At 34.1% G+C, this 24,557-nt stretch overlaps 2 protein-coding genes across 2 annotated transcripts; one reads left to right on the forward strand and one right to left on the reverse strand.

Annotated features, from left to right (window-relative positions):
• On the forward strand, window positions 1-5,351 carry LOC123659099 (histone H4 transcription factor). Its single transcript, XM_045594362.1, has 8 exons — window positions 1-746; window positions 1,335-1,479; window positions 1,921-2,162; window positions 2,637-2,840; window positions 3,136-3,353; window positions 3,839-3,912; window positions 3,949-4,129; window positions 4,475-5,351. Exons 1-8 carry the CDS (start codon window positions 516-518, stop codon window positions 4,821-4,823), a joined length of 1,644 nt encoding a protein of 547 aa, XP_045450318.1. The 5' UTR covers window positions 1-515; the 3' UTR covers window positions 4,824-5,351.
• LOC123659100 (spermine oxidase-like) lies at window positions 5,343-14,164 on the reverse strand. Its single transcript, XM_045594364.1, has 8 exons — window positions 14,001-14,164; window positions 13,359-13,568; window positions 12,996-13,203; window positions 12,569-12,765; window positions 11,941-12,275; window positions 9,092-9,102; window positions 6,796-6,821; window positions 5,343-6,196 (listed from the first exon to the last, which is right to left on the reverse strand). Exons 1-8 carry the CDS (start codon window positions 14,162-14,164, stop codon window positions 5,959-5,961), a joined length of 1,389 nt encoding a protein of 462 aa, XP_045450320.1. The 3' UTR covers window positions 5,343-5,958.
• Between the last annotated feature and the right edge of the window lie 10,393 nt (window positions 14,165-24,557).

Consider the following 24,557-nt stretch of genomic DNA (forward strand, 5'->3'; position numbering starts at 1 on the left):
TCATACTAACGAAAATAATGTAGAGCTAGAGAGTGAGGTTATGACTGGTTGCAAAAGTGCGCCGCGCATCACCGTGTCTCACTCAGTAAGTGAAGTTAGACAGAGCAAATAGATAAGAAATCCAACATTCCGACCGAACAGAGCGCGTAATGTCAAGTGTGATGTGTAATACTTCATTTCGTCGCGTAATGTGTGATGCCATATTTCATGTTCGAGTAATATCACGCGTAATGTATCAATTGCATTACTTACACATGTCTAATTATAGTCCTTTCACCTTTGCCTTTCCCTATTGGGGATAAATTTTAAAACAACATTGAATTAATTACTTTTGTATTTGTAATATTTGTATTTGTAATTTGTGTACTCGTTGGAATTGATAGATAAAATTCATAATATAGTTCGTAGCTTTTTAATAAAATGTTTATAAATTATGACGCTATTTTGTAACACCGTGATTTTAATTGCTTAATCATAAGCGTATTTATATCTCTACTATATAATTACTACAAAATATGGCAGAAAACTCCGAAAACTTAGATACCGCAAAATTAAAAGTTGTCCGATGTAGAGAATGGCTTCAAAACCAAAACGATCCCAAGAAACTATCCTTACAAAATCAGAATGATATACAGTTTATAATTGAAACGAATGCACATAGAAAGAAGTTTTTATTATCAGCGGCAGATGATCATGCCACCGTACCGGCTGGCATCGATGAACCTTCTCTAGAACCACAGGCAGTTGTAAGTAAACAATAACTATTAACTAATATGGCTTATCAACTACTTGATACAAAGTTAACTTTTTCCTGTGATTTTCATGTATATACAGCCTATATTCTTTCTAGATAATGGGCTATTCAACACTAAAATAATTTTTATATTTGTATCAGTACTTCCTAAAATTAGCAACCATCCAAACAATGCTTTATAATGCGGATGTATATGGATATAGTATGGATGGAAATTGAGAATCTTTTATAATTGCTCAATTTATACAATGACAATTGTCAAAACTATACAAAAAAGCATCATAAGTTAGGCTTAAAAAACGGATATAATAATGGCTGAGAATATTCGGACACTAGCATAACTCCAGTGTTTATCCAGCTTGACTGGTACTTCTTGAAAAAAATAAAGAAATCCCATAGACCTAACCTTAAAATTAGACCATTGGCATAATTTCATTCTGTGACGTCTCTAGCCCTTTGGTAGGTGCAGCCCCTTCGCTCTTGCAAACACCCACGCTCGATATTACTCTTCTTCAATAACCAATTTACAGTTTTTGGCAAGCAATAATAATATATTATTTATTTTTACCATCTTTTACAGCCTTTACGTAAATTACGGCAAGAAAAGTTGCAAATGCTTTGCGAGTGGCAGTCATGCATGTGTTATTTTACAAACTACGAACAATTTCAAAAGCATGTCGCTAAACACGCTTCTGATTTGCATGTTATTGATGTAAATGGAAGTGGTAAGTAAAAAAAAAAAAATGAAAATTTGAGTTAGCAAGGATCTGTTTGGTAAATTGTTATATTTAGAAACAACCTGGAAAGAATTAAATTAACAGTATTTTTTCTTCTTATGCCTATTATATGGCTATTTTTGGTAATATACAAGGATCAAAGAAATTTAATACTTAATTTGGTGTTTTAAATCATGTAATCTTATCTCATGTCATTGTTAAAACTCACTAAAATACTTATATATCATATACAGATATGATCACAATGTTAAAAAATAAATAACACATGTTTTAAAACATGGTCCATTTTAAAAAGGCTTCTGTAGTAAAATATTAATTTATATAAAAAGTTTACCTGTAAATTCTGTTATTAGCATGTTAAAGAAGCAGCAATATTCAATTTTAAAAATTGATTTCCTTTATTTTAAACATTAGATTTTTATTTTTCAGTAGAATATGTATGTTTATGGGATATATGTGGACATAAAACGTCAGATTTCAATGAAATGGTTCGTCATATAAATTACCACGCATATCACGCTAGGCTGCTAGCGATCGGCTTCAATGGACGAGCTACCTTGAAGTTAGAGAGGTGTAAGAAGGATTCCACTAAAAGAAATCAACTGCCCCCTTTAAAGAGTCCTCACTGTTGCATGTGGGTCGGCTGTTCTGAAAGTTTTAATTCTATACAGGTATCATTTGTTAATGATAAATTAATTTGTATCTCTGAATCGTCTCACTCATATGCCTTTTAATCCATGTAAAATAGGTGTTAGAACTTAATCTTAGAGACTTAATAGACATAACTACTAGTAATCATTTTGCTTATATGTATAGAGCAGTACTCATGAAACAAATATGATTTGATAATTTTTATTGTTTGCTCCGTTAGCAACCATTATTTAAATGAATAAATATATAGGTGTCCATGATAATTGGGACTGATAGCTATACATGTTCGAAGTACATTGGGACAACGCACAAAGGGAACATCCAGACCACACATGGAAACTAAAAAACTACATTAGTTTAAATGTAACGATGAAGTCGTGTTTGAATAAGAACAAGATATCATAAACTTTGTCCGTAGAATATGGTTATACATCAGATCGCTGCAGTAATATTAGTAAAGCAAGTTGTTACTATTGATATTTTATTTGTTTCAGGCATTCTTTGATCATGTGAAAGCACATATATATTATTCGGATGAGTTTCTCTGTTCCTGGGCTGGTTGCGGAGCTGTATTTCCAAGACGAGTGTTACTCACAATGCATGTACGTTCTCATACTAAAGAACGACTCATTGCTTGCTTCCATTGCGGACACCATTTTGCTTGTAATAGAAAATTGAGTGATCATCTGCTTAGACAGGTAAGGTATTATTTATTATGGTATTCATGGTATTTTAATAAAAATTTAGAGTTTAAATATTTATTCCTTGCCTATGTGAAAAAAGTTTATTAAACTGACTTTTCTACTGGTGTTAGGTACAGGCAGTAAGAATTGGCTGTATATTAGGAAGTTGAAACAATATGGTGTATTGTTGAATCAATTCTTAAAAACATATTTTTCGAAACCCATTTTTGCAAAGCCTTGCAAGGAATATGAATAGAATTTTTTTTACTATGAATTAATTTTATAAAATTGTATTAATTTTCCTTTCCAGAACGTGCACCCGGGGACGGGCTTCGAGTGCAGCATGTGCGGGCTGCCGTGCGCCAGCGCGTACCTGACGCGCGAGCACGAGCGCCAGCACGTGTCCGCCTACGCGTGCGCGCTGTGCGACATGTCCGCGCCCTCGCCCGCCGCGCTGGCGCACCACGCGCGCTACCGCCACCTCGCCGACCACACGCGCTCGCACGCCTGCCCGCACTGCCCCTACAGGTGCGTACCTGACGCGCGAGCACGAGCGCCAGCACGTGTCCGCCTACGCGTGCGCGCTGTGCGACATGTCCGCGCCCTCGCCCGCCGCGCTGGCGCACCACGCGCGCTACCGCCACCTCGCCGACCACACGCGCTCGCACGCCTGCCCGCACTGCCCCTACAGGTGCGTACCTGACGCGCGAGCACGAGCGCCAGCACGTGTCCGCCGTAGTGGCGCACTTTACAATCACGCCTCTATTTCAACGATTTAATATATGTTGTCAAAATGGTGTGGATAATTCACACTTACTCTGAACCCTCTCCCCCATTTTTATATCTCGTCACGCTAAACAACCGCCCTTTTTTTTACGAATTTTATAATCAGCTGCAAACTTATGTTTCGCATCATCGCTTGATATCCAGCTCGAAGGACCAAGAAAATTATATTGCAATTTTATGTCAACAATCTTATGAATATTTTCTTAAGTAATCATATATTTTTCTAGAGCTGTAACAAAATGGGATCTTCTCAAACATATCCCAACTCACACACGAAAGAGAAAACGTAAAAGGGGTAAAGGTGATAGTGATGTAGAAATATCAGAAGAAAATTCAGACGGTGAGAAGAGAGAACTTTCAGAAGAAGAAGAAGAAGTAAAAAAGAAGGTTAAAAAGAAGTACGCGTGTCACATGTGTCCTGAGAAAGAAGTGAAAGTTTTCTCAAGAGGAACAAGATTAACTACGCATCTTGTTAAAGTTCATGGCGCTCAGTGGCCCTTTGGTCACAGTAGATTTAGGTATGTAAAGTTATCTTTTCTAAGTTGATTCTTTGATCTCTTGTCCACCTCCACATATCAGGATATAATAGGAAGGTTATGTCTATGATACTAGGATTTAGTGTGCACTAAATATTGATTTGAGATTGACTAAGTCTAGGTTGCTGGATAATACTAGGTGTGCAATACCTGTTATTATTATCATGGCTTCCAAGGAGAAATTTATTTTTTATTAAAACTAATGGTAATTTTGTCATCAATTTTATATACAGTTCCTAGCTCTTATTTAAAATTAAAATTTAATCTTTATTTCTAGGTACTGATTAGATTCCAAAATTATTAATTGTTATTAATTATATTTTAAAGGTATCAGATAAGCGAAGATGGTATGTACCGTTTAACGACAACTAGATTTGAATTCGAAGATGTTTCAAAGAAAATCGTCGATGGCTACAGTTGGCCCAAAGAATCTCTAACCAATGAATTTGAATTTGATCTCAAAAGGACCGCCGACGCCACTGAAACTTCACCGCAGAAATTTGAAATTACGCTTAAAAATAATAAAACTAGCGAAAGTAGTGACAAAAATAAGGAAAATATGGATACAAGTGATGATAAATCCAAGAATTCGGTTGAAATTATGATGTGTGATGTAGATGAGGATGGTAACATAATAAGTACTGAAACAATACAATCTGATGTTGTCTATACGTGATAGTATTTCTATATCTTAGAATGTATCTTAACTGTACCTTCCTAAACTCATCTTAGCGTTAAAAATTATATGTTTTTTAATGAATTTGTTGTAGTTAAAGTGAAGGTACCATTGATTTGGAATATAGATTCTGCAGAGAAGTATCGGCAAGAAATCCCACAGTTACTCTTTTAAAAGAACTGTTTTAAATTTTGGACTACGCTTAGAGTTTATGTTGGACATAACACTTTCAAATGCCATATTGGATAATGAATAATCCTGTTTTGCTATCCCCACGAGCTGTAAAAAGGTTATAAAACCAAAAAAAAACCCAGACTAATGCATGTTTATCTCGGCCAACATTATCCTGTACGGCTTGAATGGATATTGGAATTGATACAAAATATTTTTTGGTAATTATTAATAAGTAATGTGATAATAGTTATAAGGTTTATTCTAACTGTTATTAGGTATTGTCCTATTTTATTAATGAATTTCTTCACTATTTTGAATAATTTACTTTTTTAAATAAAATCAACATTATTTTAACAAGCTTTTTATTTATCTGATTACAACATTCATAAAGTTTAAAAAAATATTTAATAAAATGGGTGCAAAAATGGTAGAAATAATCCAACACCAGTTATTATATTTATCGTTTTTGGAAAAGAAATGTAGACATATACAAACTGCTCATTTCCAGTACATCTGTAGTCTAGGTAGGACAACGATATTATTATGATCCAGATTCATCTTGATACTGTCGTGCTGTGATATGTGATTGATACTATACTGCCGTATATGACATTGCATACTGACATAATTATGTACTGAACTATCATGATATTGTCGTACTAGGACACTACTGTCATACGCACTGAACTATTATGAAAGTGTCGTACTATGACACTATACTCCATATGTCACTGTCATGACATTGTAATACCATAGTCAGCACTATATATTGAATAATAATAATGTACTACAATGATAATATTTGCCCAGGCCTTATTATACTTTAGCCAAGCGATAGAAAATTGATTGTTTAAACAGTTGCTATCGCTAAAAAGTTAATAATCTGTAAATTTTCTGATTTTTGCGATTAGGTTTACGGAAATGCGTAGTTAGTATGTGATTACATTTTTATGTTAAAAAATTATTTTTTAAAACACGATATCAGTCTCTCGGCTTCTCTAAACCCTGACTCCACAGCCCCGTGTACTCCTGAGTAATGGTGATATGAAGTGGCTTCACCAGCGAAACAAGCGACGGGGAAATCGTTGCCATGATACAATGGTTCAGACAAAATGGCCGAACTTCCGCCTTTCTCTTCAGTGGCAACACTGCGGTATGAATACGATCCTCTGGTTAGAGGGTTTGATGCCCATTGTGTCCTGAAATAGAAGAATTTATCGTGTTACTAATGTTACCATGACCTTTTAATTATGTTGCTTACATAATTATGTTAAGATTATTTCTGAGTTAGGAATAGTGTAAGTAATGGTTACATGTACATTTTCATAATTTATTGTCAATATATTCTCTATTGTCTGTTAAAAATCACTATCTATACTATATTATAAAGCTGAAGATTTTGTTCGTTTGTTTGAACGCGCTAATCTCTAAAACTACTGGTCCGATTTGAAAAATTCTTTCAGTGTTAGATAGCCCATTTATCGAGAAGGCTATATATCATCACGCTAAGATAAATAGGAGCGGAGCACCACTGATGAAGGTTTCAAAATCGGGCACTGCGTAAACAAGTTTCGCAAAATCGTGTATGACAGAATTGTTCCTATTCCACGCGGACGCAGTCAGGCAGAAGCTAGTTAATGATATAACCGCCATTGCACTTTTACACCAGTTACAATATTGTTATTGACTTTGATGTTATTCTGAATGTGCAATAAAGATTGAATAAATAAATAAACATACAATAATTTTGTTTGATTAAATGATTGGCTATTTTTCCACAATTGTTTAAAAAAGTTACCTCAATATTGACTTTACAGGCGCCATCTTATTTATTTATTTATTTATTTATTTTATAGGCAATCCGACAGCGTTATGCTACAATAGTATGTTACAATATAATGTACAAATATGGCCAAAATAGGATCACACTGATATATAAAAATATTAATCTTTATAAAATACATAACTAGACACTATATTTAAAAAAAATAACAGAAAGTAGTAAAAAGTAAACGGCTATGTTCCATCCCATCCACTGCAGTTAGAGGTGAGTGTAAGACATGAAAAGGTGAATGCGTGTTCGTGTAGGTGTGTGCATGTAAGACGAAGGTGTATTAGTGTGGGTTTGTGTGTAAATCTGTAGGTGCTGGTTTTGAATATTTTAGATGATACTACGAAAAATGCATCATTTTGATTTCTTTTTTAAGTGCCGTCTTCGTTCTTAGGTGAAACAGGTCTAAGTTTGGATACTGCGTGTTGTACGTATTGACAATACGGCAGAGGACCGAGTTACGTGCGTAATTAGTTTTTACTCGAGGTGTATGGAACAATGGTTTAATATGTCTAGAGCGTCTTGATGGTATTCGGAATTCAATCTGGGATAGAAGCTCACTGCAATCTATTTTCCCACTCACGATATCATGTAATAAGATAATATCGTACTGCTTACGACGTTGGGATAGGGATTCAATTTGGTAGTGTTTACATGATTCAACATAGGTGGGACAGGTTCTGTAACTTTTGAAATTTAAAAGTTTTATAAATTTTTTCTGGAGTGATTCAATCCTGTCGATGTGTACATTGTATACAGGGGCCCATATACTACAAGCGTATTCCAGTATAGTTCGAACGAAGCAGAAATATAAAATTTTGATACAACCTATATTTTTAAATGTGTTGCAAACTCGTGATATGAAACCTAGTTGACTATATGCTTTAGAAATTATTCTATCGATATGATTTACAAAAGTCATTTTGGAATCTAGTATCACCCCTAGGTCTCGAACAGAGTCGACTTTTACGATGGGGACATTGTTTATAGCATAAGTATATAATATTGGATTCTTTTTACGAGTGAAAGTAATTTGATGACATTTAGCTGTGTTTACAGTGATACGATTAGTTAAATAATATATGTATAGATTATTTAGGTCATGTTGTATTTTGTGGCAATCAGTGATGTTATTAATTTTTAAATAAATTTTTTTGTCGTCAGCAAACATTATAAATTTAGAGTAAGTTAAACATGAACCAATATCGTAGAGATACGCATTGTAGAGTAATGGGCCCAGTATAGACCCCTGAGGTACTCCAGAAATAACTGAAACGTAAGAACTTTGCACTCTTCCCAAAGTTATGGCTTGACTCCTATTTGTTACGTACGAGCTTATCCATCTAAAAAGGTCACCTCTTATACCCAGGGCATGCAACTTGTGTAACAGAATTACGTGATCAACCCTGTCGAACGCCTTTTCAAAATCTGTGTATATAGCGTCAACTTGAATACCACTATCCATTGAGCGAAAGATGTAATCTGTGAATACCGTTAAATTGCTTACAGTAGAACGCCTCTTCATAAATCCATGTTGCTCATCCGGGATCGAAGAAAGAATTAACGGACTTATAGATTCGTATACTAATTTTTCGAAGATTTTACAAAATAAATTTAATTTTGAGATTGGCCGATAATTCTCAATCCGACCACGGGAACCACTTTTATGAATGGGTATAACTAACGCTTCTTTCCAGATACTAGGAAAAGTGCCAAAAACGTTTAAAGAAAGATTAAAAATTAAAGTCAACGGCTTAGCTAGGCAAGAAGCACAGTTTTTTATAAACGTTGGAGGGATCTTATCACTACCTGGGCCCTTGTTAAGATCAATATTTTTTAGTAATTTTAAAACCACATCCTCAGAGAAGCTTAGCGTATGAATTGTATCAGTTGATTCTGCTAGTGGTGGGAGATTATATTGAGAAGCTGGTTTTTGAAATACACTCTCGAAAAAATGGCTGAAACCTTCGCAGGCGTCCGCTTCACAGCGGTAAGAATTATCACCTAATGTGAGTACGTTGGGGTATCCTGTGTTGTTGCTACGTAATGTTTTTAAGTATGACCACAGGTATTTAGGGTTCCTCTTAAGATTTATTTGTATATATTCTTGATACGAATCGTAACATTTTGCTTGGATTTTCTTTTGTCGCCTACGTAGAATAGAAAACTCATCGTAGTCTCTGGGATTACCGTGCCGAATCCACCGCCTATGCGCTCGGAGTTTGTCATTTATTACGCGTATTAAGGGTCTTGAATACCAAACGGGAAATTTATCTGTCTTGTGGAATGATTTTTTTGGTACGAAATCATGTATGACTTTATTAATAATTTGGTAAAATTTTTGAGTTATTTCGTCTATGTTATTTCCCTGAAGTATTGTGTGCCAGTCAACGTTGCGTAGAAAGTTATTGATTTCGTAGTAGTCGGCTTTAAAGAAGCAATACTTTATAAAAGATTCGCGTTTAATACAAGGCAACATAAGATCCGGTGCATTTAAATTCAAAGATGGGTGATAGCTATCCTCAGAGACTAACGCAGTAGAAGAACGAGAAACATCAATGTGGGTATCACTAAATATTAAATCCAAAATATTATTACATTTATTAATACATAAATTATATTGACAAAATCCAGATAGGTTACATGAGTCGATTAAATAATCAGTCGCTAATTGTAAGTCCGTAGAAACGCTTCTTTGGGTCGTGTGGCCCGATGGTGACCACGTAATATGCGAGATATTGAAATCTCCCCCTATGATAAAATGATCGTTAGGATGTAAAGATACGATATTAGTTAGCTGACGCGTAAAATTGTTAAGACGCTGGACGTGATTATCGTCAGGTGGAATATATACTACACATATATGTAAGTTGCGCTTATCGCGAGCGTCCAGTGCAGTCGCTGCGACAGTCGTCCAAAGGCACTCGACGCCTGCGCATGCCCAGTCAGGACGCTCGCGCGCGCGCAATTTCTGCTTTATACACAGCATGACACCGCCACCGTGCTTTTTGGAAGATGTAGATTCGTTACGATCGCATCGGAATAGGTCGTAGCGGTCATCGCACAGTTCACCCTTATAGAAACCCTCTTTAAGCCATGTTTCAGTGATAATCACAACGTCGTGATCACATGTTAATAGATTATTTCTGAATTGCACAGTTTTTGTACGTAAGCCCCGTACGTTTTGATAGAAAAAGCTTAACTGAGGCATTGGGATATTTTTATTATGTAATAAAATGTAGTTTGTTTTACTTTGATCGCATTCGAGTTAAAATATACATGATTAAATGAGTGCAGGTTACTTACATACAGTGAGATGAACGTGGGAGCTGGAACATTACATTTTAAGTATAAATATTTTTTCCCTTTTAGTGCGTTTAGTAAATTACTACAGAGTAGTATATCAAATCGCTGATAACAAAAGATGCAATTTTCATTTATACGATAAGCACGGATCATGATATTTGTGTAGATGCAGTGTAAATGTGAATCAATGCGTTGTGTGATGTACAAGAGTAGTGTATGCGTATGTGTTTTAGAATGTATATATAATTTTGAGGTATAATGTGACGTGGTGTAAGGTGTGTGCCTACAGCGGAGGGATAAGACTAAACAACAATAAATAACACATAGTGAGTACGACTTCATTTTACATAAAACGACAATAGGGACCGGAATAAGCATCAATACTATAATATTTTCTGCAAATCCTTTTCTGTAGCTATGGTTATGACAGGAGATTCTTCGTTTTTTCTCAGAAAAATGTTACAATTCCTTATCCAGGTGAATTTATACGACCTTTCCTTAGCACGGATTTTTACGGCGTTGAAAAGTTGTTTATTTTCGGGGGTTAGGTGTTCATTAACAAATAATTTCCTGTCAGGACCGGCCAAGTTTAGATTTTTGGTACTAATCCCCCTCGCCCTACGCAGTCCCGCGATAATTTGGTCCTTCAACATCCTACTCTGAAGTGTTGCAACGATTGGTTTTGGTCGGCCTTCGACTTTACGCATAGGCTGAACGCGGTGAGCAGACTGAATTTGATCTGGCTGAAGTTGGACCCCGGCGTGATTGGCGATTTTCGTAACAAGTTCAACCGGTGACTCGCCAGCGGTTTCGGGAAGTCCTACGATTTCAATGTTGAGGAGTCTCGCTTTTTGTTGCTGTTTACTGAACTGTCCCTGCAGTTCTGACAACTTGTCTTCTGTCTGTAGTATATTATTTCGTAATGTAGCAAAGTCTTTCATCAGGGATTCATGTTCGTCCAGTAATTTCGAGTGAGACTCCTCAAGGAGATCATACTTAGCAGTTACAGCCACTAGCTCTTTGCGGATTTCTGTGAGTAACGTATTTTTTAAGTCGTTAATTATTTCGATTTTCAGCAGGCTAAGTTTGGAGTCCATCATAGAGCCTATACGGGATATTAAATCTGAATCTTCCATGGCCTGAGCAGCAGGTGTAAGGGCTGGGGGCAGAGCGGTTTTCGGTGTTGGTGATGCAGATTGAGCCTGTACTGACGATGCAGGGGCTGGTGGTGGCGGGTCCAACAGCGTCGCCGTCACGCCATCCCTATTAATTGTTGTTTTCGAGGCTGTGCGCACCGGCGTGTTGCTGTTATCCCCGACTTTACGAGAGCTTGCCACGCACAAGGGGCACTTCCACTGAGACCTTGACAAATCATTGCTGAAACCGACACAGTCCGAATGATATAGGCGCGTACAATGGGCACACTTGATACGCTTTTGTGATACCGTTATGGTGATCTTGCAGGCCTCACAGATTCCAGCCATTATTGTAATTTGTAAGAGTTTATATTAAACGTACACTAAGCACAATAAACAACGTCTGCAACGATCGAAATGGCGGGTACGTAGGCACCACTATACACAATTCCGAATAACACCTTATTATCGATCTTCTGAAGAAATCCCAATATCACAATCGAGTCCCGTAGTATTCGTTAGGAAAAAGTTCTGATAGTTAGTTGGTTAAACACACTATTCGCTTAGTTTACTAGTTTTTAGCAGAGATGATATCAAACACAACCGTTCACTTTTAAGGTGGGTAGCCGAAAAAAAGATCTAAAATTCTAAAAAATCTTAAATTCTTTACTGAAAAATATTTCTAACATCTTAATAATCGTAGCCTTTACTTGTTCCTCACTTATTTTCTCCATTTTCTTCGCGCCTTCTCCATATATCCATCCAAGAAGCAAATTAGGATGATGTTCCACTGTTAGGAATCCAGAAACTTCTGTCACCCATTGTTCTTCAACGGAAAATTTAGCTTTGTCCTCTTTTTTCCATAAAATATTTAGACTCAATGCTTGTTTCGGCCACCAAGGTTTTGTAAATTCTATGTAAATCTTGTCGAGGACACATAGCTGTAGGTTGTTTATTGCATTGACCTTTTCGATTGGTAAAGGAGGATTAAATAATTGGTTGTGTCTGAAAGGTATCGTGAAAATATATGAGTATAGATGTAATATTAATTCTGAAGATGACAATCGTAAACTTTGCATTGTCACAGTTTTAATTCGACTACATTCAGGACAATTATTGAAGAACTGTTGTGGTAGAAATAGTTGGAAGACTTTGTGGTATAGTTAAAATTTATATAATCATTATGTACTTACGAAACTATATACAGGATATAATATGTGGTATAATATATAGAAGATTATTTTGGCAGTAGTTGACATTAAGTCAGTTTCTTAGCTTGAATCATTTTGAAAACATACCTTTCTTTTAAAACTCCAAGAGATACAGTAATGATGACGCTTTTAGCAGCAAACAAGCTTCCATCTTTGCACTTAATTTGTACCAACGGATTTCCAGAATCCAAACCTGGCTTGGTAGTTCCCCATTTTATACTTTCAACTTCTTTCTTAAGATGGATCTCTACTGGGAGTTCTTTGGATGCATCAGGATATTTATTCTGAAATAAGCAATTATTATTATTATTATTGTTACTGCAATAATTAGGCATGTCTATTAACATTAAATAAAAGACATCTATTGTCCATCTGTACAAGGATAACTAAAACGTATGTTACCTTGATTAAACTTTAAATTAAGATCAAGAGTTATTTTTGGTCTCAAGGCCACTTAAATAATGTTAGAATCGCAGCCAAAATAAAATTACTTGATTAGAAGACATGATCTTACCAAAAGAACATCAAGAATAGTCCTAAAACCCCTGCCTTTCCAGTTGAGCAAAAAGTCTCCTTCACAACTGTGAAACTCCTCTAAACCTTTTAATGATTTACCCTTCTTTGGGTCATCTTGTCCACCGACATGGTTTTCGTGTTCAAACCATTCTATAAATAATTGAGCTAATGCAGGATCTTTTTTTAGTATTTGATTTGTTTTTGCACTGCAAATAAACGAATTTAATAAATACTTTGAATCACTCAAACCGTTAGTATTATTAGATTTAATATCAAAAACTAAAAAGTATTTATTGGTTTTTTCCCTGTTTTTTAAACTGCTATTAAGCATATTATACATAATAAACTTTGTAATACTAACGCGTTTCGTACGCAGCCAGAAATAGATCCTGCACTCTTATCTGCAGCAGTTAGTTCATCATTCAAAGCTTTAACGAATTCTTCTCCAGTTTCTTGGGGCAATAAAGTTCCGTTCGACAAAACGAAATATTTTTTGTCTGATTCTGATCTACTTAAAAGATTTAATGGATTTGCTATTTCGAAGACTACGTTGTCCTTCTCGCCGTGGCACCTGAAATTCAAATTATTTTTTGTAAGTTACTATACTTTTTAGAAGCCACTCTATATTTAAAATTAAATTATAGTTAAAAACCGATAGTTACATCTACAAAAAAAAAGTTTTGCTCAACAGGTAATTAAAAACTTTTGTTGGTTAAGTAATAGAAATTAGCAAGGACAACTAAATCAGAATTTCAGGATAATTTAAAACATGGATCGTCAGGAAGACATTGCTAATTAGCCGCCCATTGTAGGTACTACACAATCAGTAACAAGATTATTTTTAATGTGTGTTATGTATTTGTGGTGTAAAATAAAGTAGGTATAAGTAAGAATATAAATTTAAAATTTTGTCTCTGAAATCATCGATGTAGCATTAGCTTTGTCACTTGTCTTTAAAACAATCATTTTAAGCATTGCCTTATTGTATGGTACGATAACTCACCAAGCAGCTCCCAAATCAAGATAGCGGTCACCGTATGGCACAGTACATATTCTGCCACCGATCCTGTCTCCTGCCTCTAAGCCCAGTACTTTCAAGCCGGCCTCGTGAAGCTTCCGCAGCGCCGCGATACCGGCCGCGCCACAACCAATCACGATTACGTCCATTACTGATCTGAAAAGATATACGTTTGTTCTATTGCATTTCGTATAACAATTCACATACAAATTAGCATCCCATTTCGTTATTGAATAAAAATTAATATTTAATTTGTACCTATAGAGTTTAATCTTAATTTTTTACACCCTATATATCTATCATAAAATAAAAATAAAGTTCAAATTGTCTTTAGATGCCAATACATGAATAGAAAGATAGATTTGATATTTTTGTCTATCAAAAATGTTAAAGGGTACCTAATTTTCTAAACTATGTCCATACTTAGCTACGGTTGTTATTACTTTGATTTGGATTTGTCATTAATTCTACATATCCTACCTATAGTATAATAAATACGCTTTCGATTCTATGTACGTGATCATAATTTCTTTTTTTATTACATCAAATATTTTTTGGTATACTTAAAAAGTACACGAAAAAGTAAAACTTCTGAAATATAGTACTACTAGCTGACCCGGCGAACTTCGTATCGCCTAACAGTGACTTTTAAGTATTATCACAAATCTTTTGTATGGGAGTATAGAAAAGTGTTGTTTTTAGACTTTTTCAGGAAATTTAATTTTTTTTTTTTAATTTTTCTCTCCGTAAGAACCATCCTCGTACTTCAAGGAATATTAAAAAAAAAGAATTAGCGAAATCGGTCCAACCGTTCTCGAGTTTTGCGCTTAGCAACACATTCAGCGACTCATTTTTATATTATAGATATGAAATATAGTGTATATAACTAATAAGTTTGACAAGACTATTTGTACTATATTTAGAGAAGCGAGTTCTTGCAGACAACCTATTTTACAATCCTGGCAAAAAACTCTCAGCCATTACCACAATATATATTACACGGGTGTTATATGAAATACTAATTTTAGAAATCATCCATAGATAACTATAAAATTAGGAAAATTATCCATAACTTATTTATGTAAATACGTATTAGGTACTTGAGATTGTTATTAGACTTCAAAAAACGCGCCAGATGGAAATTAATACCTAATTACTTAATTTAATAGATGTACGTTTTGTACTATAACACAATCTAACGGTTTGAACTATATTTGTAACTGACAATTTAAAACATAGACATTGTACTTATACATTAGCTTAATCGTAGGTACCTAAAGTTATAAACATTTTTGAGATCTACCAAAATTATATCAAGTACCTATGTACCAAAACACAGAAGAGGTAAACAATGTACCGGCTGAACAAAATAATGTAAATTACCTACGTCGACTAAAAACAAAATAATAAAAAATAAATAATATAATAATAATAAACAAAATAATGTAAACTTATGTCGATTTTCTAATTAAATTAATCAAATCAAATTAAACGCCAGAATACTCACGAATACATAAGATAAACACACATTTTTGGTCTTTTATGTTGTGATCGGCATGAGGATAATGATTCATAAGTCAACAATGTTGCGTGCATGCATGACGCTTAAGTGTAACACCAGCCTTAGGTGCTACTATTATAGTAAAATATTAAAAAAAAAAACAACTCACGTGACCATATTGTCCTCTATTAACGCGTTGTGTAAATGAGTAAATCTCAAGTTTATCTAGCCGACTGACCTCATCTCCAACACGAAACTTTATTACGCAACAGATACCTAATTGTATTATCAATGTTATTTATTTGCTCATTAAGTTTCCCAGCTTATATTTTGTTATTCTATATTGTTACTGAATTAATAATAAAATTATGTTAGTTTTTGAGGCGGAGACGCGAGCATGCCGGTTGGATTTATACTATCCGATGTCCGCTCATAGGATATACCTCCATACAAGACTCACACAGCAAAGACTTTTCATATAAAATAATTTAAGCGTGTTTAAGAATAATATTTAAATGAAGAATTATGTAAATACGATGAGCGTCTAGCGCAAGGTAGAGCGGAAACCGGTCGGTTTTTACTATAAATTTTTATAATTAGTTATCTTAAATGAAAAATTATATTTTTAAAAATTCCTTCCGTAAACAGTTTAAGTATTATTTAAAAAAAAGTGTATATAAATAAATTTAAGCGTAATAATACAGAAGTTTTTGAGGAATTGAGGTAATTAGCCTTTGAAGAATATGTCCCATAATATCCATACATATAAGTAAGTAATGGTTATCTATTAAAATAATAATAAAAAAAAAAATCGTCAATGTGCGTTTACATTATCAGTAGGACCGCTAAAACTAGACTTGCTGCATTCTTTGATAACCCGCCCGTCCTGCGACACGGAGCGTAGTCAGACTACCAGCTAGGAAGTCTATATAACGCATTCTACTTATAAGGACTGAAAGGTTTAGTGATAGTTTTTACTATGATCTGCGAAACGAGTACTTGTTTGAAATAGTTAATTTATTTCCTTGTTAAATATTGTAACAAATTTTTAGTATGTCTGTATTGCGTTGTCAATCGTCGTCGTGATCGTCGTAAAATCAAAAGCTTTATTGACCGTTGAGGAGAGTATTTAGTTTAGCCCTGAGGGTTACGATCACAGCTAAGAGTAAGGTCTACTGATACTAGAGACATTAGAGAAACTACTATCAAAGGGATTTATAAGAAACATAGCTATTTACCCAGTTTTATTGTAGGTAATTTTGAGTCACAGTGTGATCATGTCACTTGCAATAGCGTCGAAATATCGGAAATTCAAAATGACCAACAACGCATTCGGAATATATTGCGTTTTACATACAAATCATAGTATTCTCATTAAAATAAAATAGTAGATCTTGACACCACAAGGTACTCAGAAAAATAAATGAAATAGGCTTATGTTACGCTGCGTGGTTACAGCAGTAAATAATATAGCTACCCCTCTCTTCCCATGAGTGTCGTAAATAAGGGATAACACAGTTCCGCTACCACTCCAAGAACTTAAAAAGCCGACAGATGGCAGGATAACCACCCAACTGCTGGCTTTGAAATATATCACGCCATCATAATTTACGCCATTTATGACGGGAACTTATGGAGGCCTATGTCCAGCGGTGGACTGCGATAGGCTGAAGTGAGTGAGGCTTATTTGTTATTTAGTAGCTTTTATCTGATGTTTGAGATTACAAAAGTGATTATTTTAGATTGATTTATAGACGTCAAATGATATTTTCTGCCAGGTGTATTAATTGAGTTTCTCATTTTGTGGCATTATTTTATGATATTTTAGACATTAAAAACTTATAATTTCGAATGAGAATTTTACTTCCCTTATCTTCCCTTGTCCCTTGTCTTGTCTTGTCTTGTTGTAAGATCTTGAGATACTCTGATGTCTGATCTCTGGTTTATATTTTTTTGTATATAATTCTGAAATTAATCGTAATATTTTGCTAACTTTATTGACACTCAATGCCATCTATTAGCGATTCTAGACACTTTTAATAATAAAATCTACTACGAATTTATCATAGTAGTAACACCTAACATCAAGACGAGAAAATACAAAAGTTCATAGCTAAAACTATTGATAACAAGACTGAAGACACACATAGACGCAAAGCTAGTAATATACATATTTTTATCATATTTTATAAATAGTGTAAGGAAACAATCCAAGCAAACATTACTTTATAAACATTACATTCATCAAGAAATATCTTTCCTTCACGCAATGATAATTTCCTCCCTAACTTTCTTTTGAGGCAGTGAAATTGTTGCCGACCATACCTCCAATGCCCACTAGGAGTTCTGGTCATCTTACTAACCACAGGAACGCAACATTGCTTGAAAACACTATTACTTAGCTGTGATCTTCTGTAAGGTCAAGGTACTTTCCTAGTCGAGGTGCTCTAGATTTTGAGCAGGAAATGTCCTGCTGTGCCATACCATTCAAATATAGCAGGTATTACCGTATTTTAAAAGGTATAGGCCTCTTATACTAAATCGAACAGGTATACATACTTCATATTTAAGCGCAAAAGAATTAACGAATTATTTATTTCTTCGATTTTCAAACTTAAAAGTTTTTTGAGAGCTTCAAATCGGTAGCCCGGTGGGGTGGGCTCGGCATTAGGCCACTCGAGGGCTGACAAGGGCTTTCCTTCTACACTTATAAACTGATAATAAAAGTTAGTATATAATAAGGGAATGACGACTAAGGGATAACACAGTTCCACTACTACCTTGGAACTTAAAAAGCCGACCGAGGACAGGATAACCATCCGACTGCTGGCTTTGAAATACACAGGGCGAAGACGGGCAGCAGCGTCTTTTTTGCGACAAAGCTAGCCCTGCGGTCACCAACCCGCCTGCCCAGCGTGGTGACTATGGGCAAAACACATGAGTTCACGCCATTTTTGGCCTGAAATTGTGGAGGCCTATGTCCAGTAGTGGACTGCAAAAGGCTGATGTGAAGGGAATTTCAATATTTTCTCCTTTTATATCACCAAGATAAGGAAAAGAAAGCATAATTTATATACAAACTATTCATTCGTGTAACGAATATTTTACTAAGTTTTGTTTCAAAAAGTAGTAACAGACATACAAAATTAATGAACTCCATTCAAAGATACATTAATCTCGGTAATATATTTTTTTTATATACTTTAAAGCGTTCTAAGTAGCAACCTTTGATAATATTTACAGTTTTATTGAATAACTTAATGTTATTACTGGCGCGGTCAATGAACCTGTCTAGTTCGCGTTTTAGATTTGACTCGTTTGTGATAAATTATAACTGAATTGTTTATAATGTTCTAATATTAAGTCTTATTTGACAAATATTTATTGTAATTAAATATTATAACAAAATAAATACTCTATAAATATCTTATAATTTCCAATCTCATACAATTACTATAATTTCACATTAATGAGTATAAAAAAAAATGAAAATAAATTTCTTCTATCGATCCAAACCAATCCAACCAATCCAATATCACTGGAAAATTTCTCTCATGTAAAACTATAATTAATTAATATTCGTATTAAATTATATATAAGAATATTACATATTATAGGGAGTCCGAAGTAATGGTAAAATTGAAAAAAAATTCTTGTATTTTTAAACTTTTTAATACATATCTGGTATTTTAGTTTTTTTTAATTGTATGCTTAAGGCGATCTAATATTTGTTCAAATAAAATTTGTTGTGATTTTTTTTCTATTTTTTAAATATAACATAGTCAATTAAATTAAAAGGTTGTTGACTTTTGCCGAGTTGCACGAAACAAAACTAAAATTTAAGTAGAGATTAAACTAATTTAATCACAAGAATTTTATTTTTTTTTTATACCACTTGGTCGACAAACAAGCGTACGGCTCACCTGATGGTAAGAGATTACCGTAGCTTATAGACGCTTGCAACACCAGAAGCATCGCAAGTGCGTTGCCGACCCAATCCCCAATCGCCCCAGGAGCTCTGGTTACCTTACTCACCAACAGGAACACAATACTGCTTGAAAACAGTATTATTTAGCTGTGATCTTCTGTAAGGTCGAGGTACTACCCCAGTCGGGTTGCTCCATATTTTGAGCAGGAAATCATATTCATACAATTCTTGCGATTAAATTAGTTTAATCACTACTTAAATTTTAATTTCTTTTCGTGCAACTCGGCGTTTATCTTGTAACAAAATTAATCACATTATTAAACAAACTGATAACATTAATTAGATCTAATCAAAATTATAACATAAATATAATTAATAATATAAAGCAAATGTGTTTGTTGGTATAAATGTTTTTTTTTTCTACATAAATCAGATCAACTATTTCTTCATCGGGATTTGAACCAGCAACCGTCTGATATCGTTACACGTGTATCGAACGACTGAGTATTGACCTGTGTTGGCGTAGGAAGTACTTTTTTATTTATGTATGAGACTAGCTACTAATTAATTTTATCTTTAAATACGGAAGCTAATGTTGAAAAAAGTCGGAGAATTACGAGTTGGATATACACAGTTACTGTCCCGTACATGTTGCAATGTTAAAAAATTGCGTCATATAAATATTTTAATAAATATATTAAAAATGTGTTATTTGTATATGATAAGTATTATATTCTAATAATAGCATTTTAAATTTATTTTTGCAGCGTCTTCGGTGCGACAAACCCAGCCCTGCGGTCACCAACCCGCCTGCCCAGCGTGGTGACTATGGGCAAAACACATGAGTTCACGCCATTTTATCGCCAACTTGTGGAGGCCTATGTCCAGCAGTGGACTGCGATAGGCTGAACTGATGACGATGATGATGATGATGATGACATTTATTTGAAACTAGCTGAAAGCAGATGTTGTCCTGTATTACGGACTGTTAAATGCATGACGTTTAAATATGTAGGTAGTTGTTATGTTTTCTGAAATATTTTGAATTAGGAAAGCATAAGAAAACTTAAAAATTAAATATTAGCCAAATCAGTCGAGAATCAGAGATTCGTTATTATTTATATAGGTAGATATAGTTAATCATAACTGCAATAAATAAAAACATGTCATTTTATATATCTGTTTCTTAATACACAAAAGAAACAGCCCTGTAGTATAACTTCGGATAAATGTATAGAATTTAGAGTTTAGTAATTGTGTTGCCAACTCGTTGCGAAGTCTTATATATGGAACTCTAAGAATCTTGATTTTATCACTTGTATTTTCATTTTGCATTGCCAGTTTCATTTCAGGCTTTAATGCGGTGTAATTGCATGGTTTTTTCTATGCTAATATATTGAAAAAGAGTTTAGTACATTTGAACGCACTAGTCAAGGGGTCTGATTCTAAATTACATTTAGCACTTAGTTTTTTTTTAAATACTGGGATGGCAAACTAGTTAAGGCCCGACATTTTTTTGGTATCGCAGGGGAACCTATTTACGGGTGATATCCAGGACGCCCGGGTAGGCAGTCCTAGACCGTATGTCGGCTTCAGCACTTAGGTGTGCAATACCGACCAATCCAATACGAATCCGAATACAGATTCTGCAGAAAAGAATCGGCAAGAAGCTGCGCAGTTACTTACTCTATTGAAAATCAAAATCAAAAATAACTTTAATCAAATAGGCCTCAAGAGCACATTCGATTCGTCATTTTAGAAATTAAAATTTTATAGTGTTTATTATTTTTGTAAAAGTAAAGCTACCACCGACTTGGAATATAGATTCTGCACAGAAGAACTGGAAAGGAACTCCGCAGTTACTCTTTTGAAAATAATATATAAACTGTGTTTTAGTACAAAATTAGTAATATCTTGCATAAAGTACCACTAAGTCCACATATCTTTATCAAAAATGTAATCTAGCACTGAATAATACACTTTATCTATTAATCTCTTTTTAATAAAAACTTTATATTTATGCCGAGACAATAGCAAAATTGTTTGTGGGATTCTTATAATACAAGCAGCACAGGAACAGAATAACAGAACGCTGCTTGAGAACGATATTGTTTGGCTGTGATCTTCTGTAAGGTTGTACTTTCTCACTCGCTCTAGAGTTTGAGTAAAATATTTCCTACTATGCTTAGAGGTGGAATATAAAAGAGCAGATAAAAAAGTTTATTAAACAAAAAGGTCAAGCATCTTGTGAGTTTTTTTTATCAGATATCTTATATAAAAACATCTGCCAAGCAGGTGTCGTCCACGTGCCTAAGGATGTACATACGATTAAGCTTCATGTATAATATTACCATAATCTTGACATGTGGTAAATTATAAAAAAGTTAATTGTTAAAATTTTGCAATGAAACTAAACTACATTATATTCAGAATTTAGGAACACGTTCATATAAACTTTATATGATAAGCTCAGATTAAGAAACAAAAGGATGATAAGTTAGATTGTCCTGTATAAGTCTAAACCAAGAATCCATTCTTAGTTTAGACTTACAACCGTTCATTAAACCATTTTATTATATAAAAAAAGATGCTTTTACTTATATGAGGGACGTAAACAAAAATCTAAAACTACTGTCTTAAGTATATTATACACACCGACCGATGTGTGTACCGTACCTGCTATGAGAAATATTTAGAAAAAATATCGATGTATAGATCTTTATGAGTGCTAGAGAAGACGAAAGGATTACTCTTACTAGGATATAATTATGTTGTATAATGTAAATGTAATGCATAAAATTAGATGCAGTTTTACAATTCTGAATGCTAAACTTAAAATCTAGTTTAGCATCCTCTCGAAGGAAGCGAATACGAAGGAGTTCTGTAATTAATTTAACAACATTTTGTTGTTCATAATGTTATGTTTTAGTCTTTTTCTTACATATAAACATAAGTAGGTACAATGTATCTGTAAATAAATCTATCCCTATCATTTTTACAATAATTGTGTTTGCTAGCAAATAAAAAAAAAAACGACTTCAATTACATTAAAAAGTAATACAACGTAAGTAGACGAAAGAAATTAACAAACGCACTAGTCGTCATTACGATTTTCGAGGATTCCCCTCGATTTCTCTGGGATACCATCATCAGACCCTGGTTTCCTTATCATTGTACCGACCTTGGGATATCTCCTTTCTAACAAAAAATGAAAGAAAAATCTTAAAGTTCGTCACTTAACGTTAGGGACGTAATTAGGCTCGATGAGGGATTTATTGATATCTTCAACTTTTCGAAGTAACTGTCAAAAATAACTAAACGTGAGTTTTATTATACCCACATATTTTAATATGGACGATTTTTATTTTTGTGTTACCCACACATTAGGAATTCTAAACATTTTTGAATATCATATCAAAAATTGACCGCTCCAGCGGGGATCAAACCGCCCAGTCGTCAAAATTTGTTTATAATTTTACCACAGACTTTAACAATAAACAATAGAATACATATGCGTTTGTGCGTCAAATGTATGGTAGTGTGTGTAATGTTTATTTTATTGATCTAATGTATTTTTATTCATAATTTAAAAAATAAAAATAGCATTCTGCACTCCTTCTTTATATAAACTATAAGTGTACGAAATTTCATACTCCTCCATACGTGCAACTGTCGTAAAAAAGGGTACAAAGTTCTTGCTTCACGTATTATTATATAGATAATAAAAACAAATTGTTTGCACAAATAGGTACGTTTAGATATGAACATAATAGAAGTGACCGTGACCGTTTTGTCGACAAAAAATAGCTTAACGTATTTTGTAATTTAAAGTCGATGGAGACAATCAAAATCAAAATCAAAAATAGCTTTATTCAAATAGGCTCCAAGAGCACTTTTGAATCGTCATTTTACAAATTAACACTTTAAAAATAAATTATAATTTTTGTAAAAGTGAAGCTACCACCGATTCGGAATGTAGATTCTGCAGAGAAGAATATGCAAGAAAATCCGCAGTTCCTCTTTTGAAAATAATATATAAACTGTGTTTTAGTACAAAATTAGAAACATGTTGCATGAAATACAGCATCACTAAGTCCACACATCTTTATCAACTGTGTAATCCTGCACCGAGTAATAAGCTTTATCTATTAATTTTTTCTTCATAAAAACTTTAAATTTATGTTGAGACAATTCCAAAATCGTTTGTGGTATTTTATTATACATGCGAATACCATGACCCAAAAAGGAAACGTTTACTTTGCGCAGTCGGAAAATTGGAACAATAACTATTTAACACAGAATTAAAATCTTTTAAATTAATTATATATTTTAGAAGTAAGTCAAAAGATTTCTAATTTCATAAAACCTACTATACTTCATAAAACCGAAAACTCTACATCAACATTAGTCGTCAAATTTATAAGAAGACTTCTCATCAGGTCCCCAACATAAATCAGTATGAAATCACTTAACGTTTTAATGAATTTAAATAACATTTTAAGATACAATTAAGAAACCTACTCAGATTTATCTCTATAGTGTCTTGTGTCTGGCCTTTGAAATATTTCGGAATTCTCAAAAGCACACCTTGACCCTGTTTACAGGAACAGGTTTTTATGCTTGATAGAGCTTAATATCAAAACAATGCACCTATCATACAAATAATCTGTATTTTGTTTATAAAATTAAGATTATGAATTGAAACAATGCTCTACGAAGCGAAGGTAATTTACCAGATAAACAAAATAACATAAATTGTTTATACTTACAGTAAATTGTCATTCAAGTTTACAAACAACTTTAATCGCGCGTCTAAAACAAATACTATTATTGTTTACTGAACAACAATTAACTCACGTGTTTGATTTACATTAGCACAATTGTGTTTTCAAGTATTATTCATTGTTAAGGGAGGTTTTCTAAAGGAGAGCGAGGTGGTTGGTTTCACAATGCACCCTGCAACGGTTTGATTGACATAACGAATAGGTAGAGACGGGGGGAGTCACTGAGTTAGTCGAGCCGCGTCCGCCGCAAGTAGTGGCCGTGTTGTGTTCACGTAACGCAGAACCGGCCCGAATGCCGGGGAACCAGTCGGAGCGATGGCGGGCCGCGG

The sequence above is a fragment of the Melitaea cinxia genome, chromosome 13, assembly GCF_905220565.1.
Source record: "Melitaea cinxia chromosome 13, ilMelCinx1.1, whole genome shotgun sequence".
Taxonomy (NCBI): domain Eukaryota; kingdom Metazoa; phylum Arthropoda; class Insecta; order Lepidoptera; family Nymphalidae; genus Melitaea; species Melitaea cinxia.

Excerpts from the sequence above, each read along its gene's own strand:
- LOC123659100 (XM_045594364.1), bottom strand. The coding sequence starts at position 14,164 with ATGGACGTAATCGTGATTGGTTGTGGCGCGGCCGGTATCGCGGCGCTG. Across the intron at positions 12,276-12,568 it reads CTTGGAGTTTTAAAAGAAAG|ACACAACCAATTATTTAATC; the intron begins GTATGTTTTCAA and ends GATACCTTTCAG. Across the intron at positions 6,197-6,795 it reads CCTGTAAAGTCAATATTGAG|GACACAATGGGCATCAAACC; the intron begins GTAACTTTTTTA and ends CTTCTATTTCAG.
- LOC123659099 (XM_045594362.1), top strand. The coding sequence starts at position 516 with ATGGCAGAAAACTCCGAAAACTTAGATACCGCAAAATTAAAAGTTGTC. Across the intron at positions 3,913-3,948 it reads AAAACGTAAAAGGGGTAAAG|ACGGTGAGAAGAGAGAACTT; the intron begins GTGATAGTGATG and ends AAGAAAATTCAG. Across the intron at positions 4,130-4,474 it reads TTTGGTCACAGTAGATTTAG|GTATCAGATAAGCGAAGATG; the intron begins GTATGTAAAGTT and ends TATATTTTAAAG.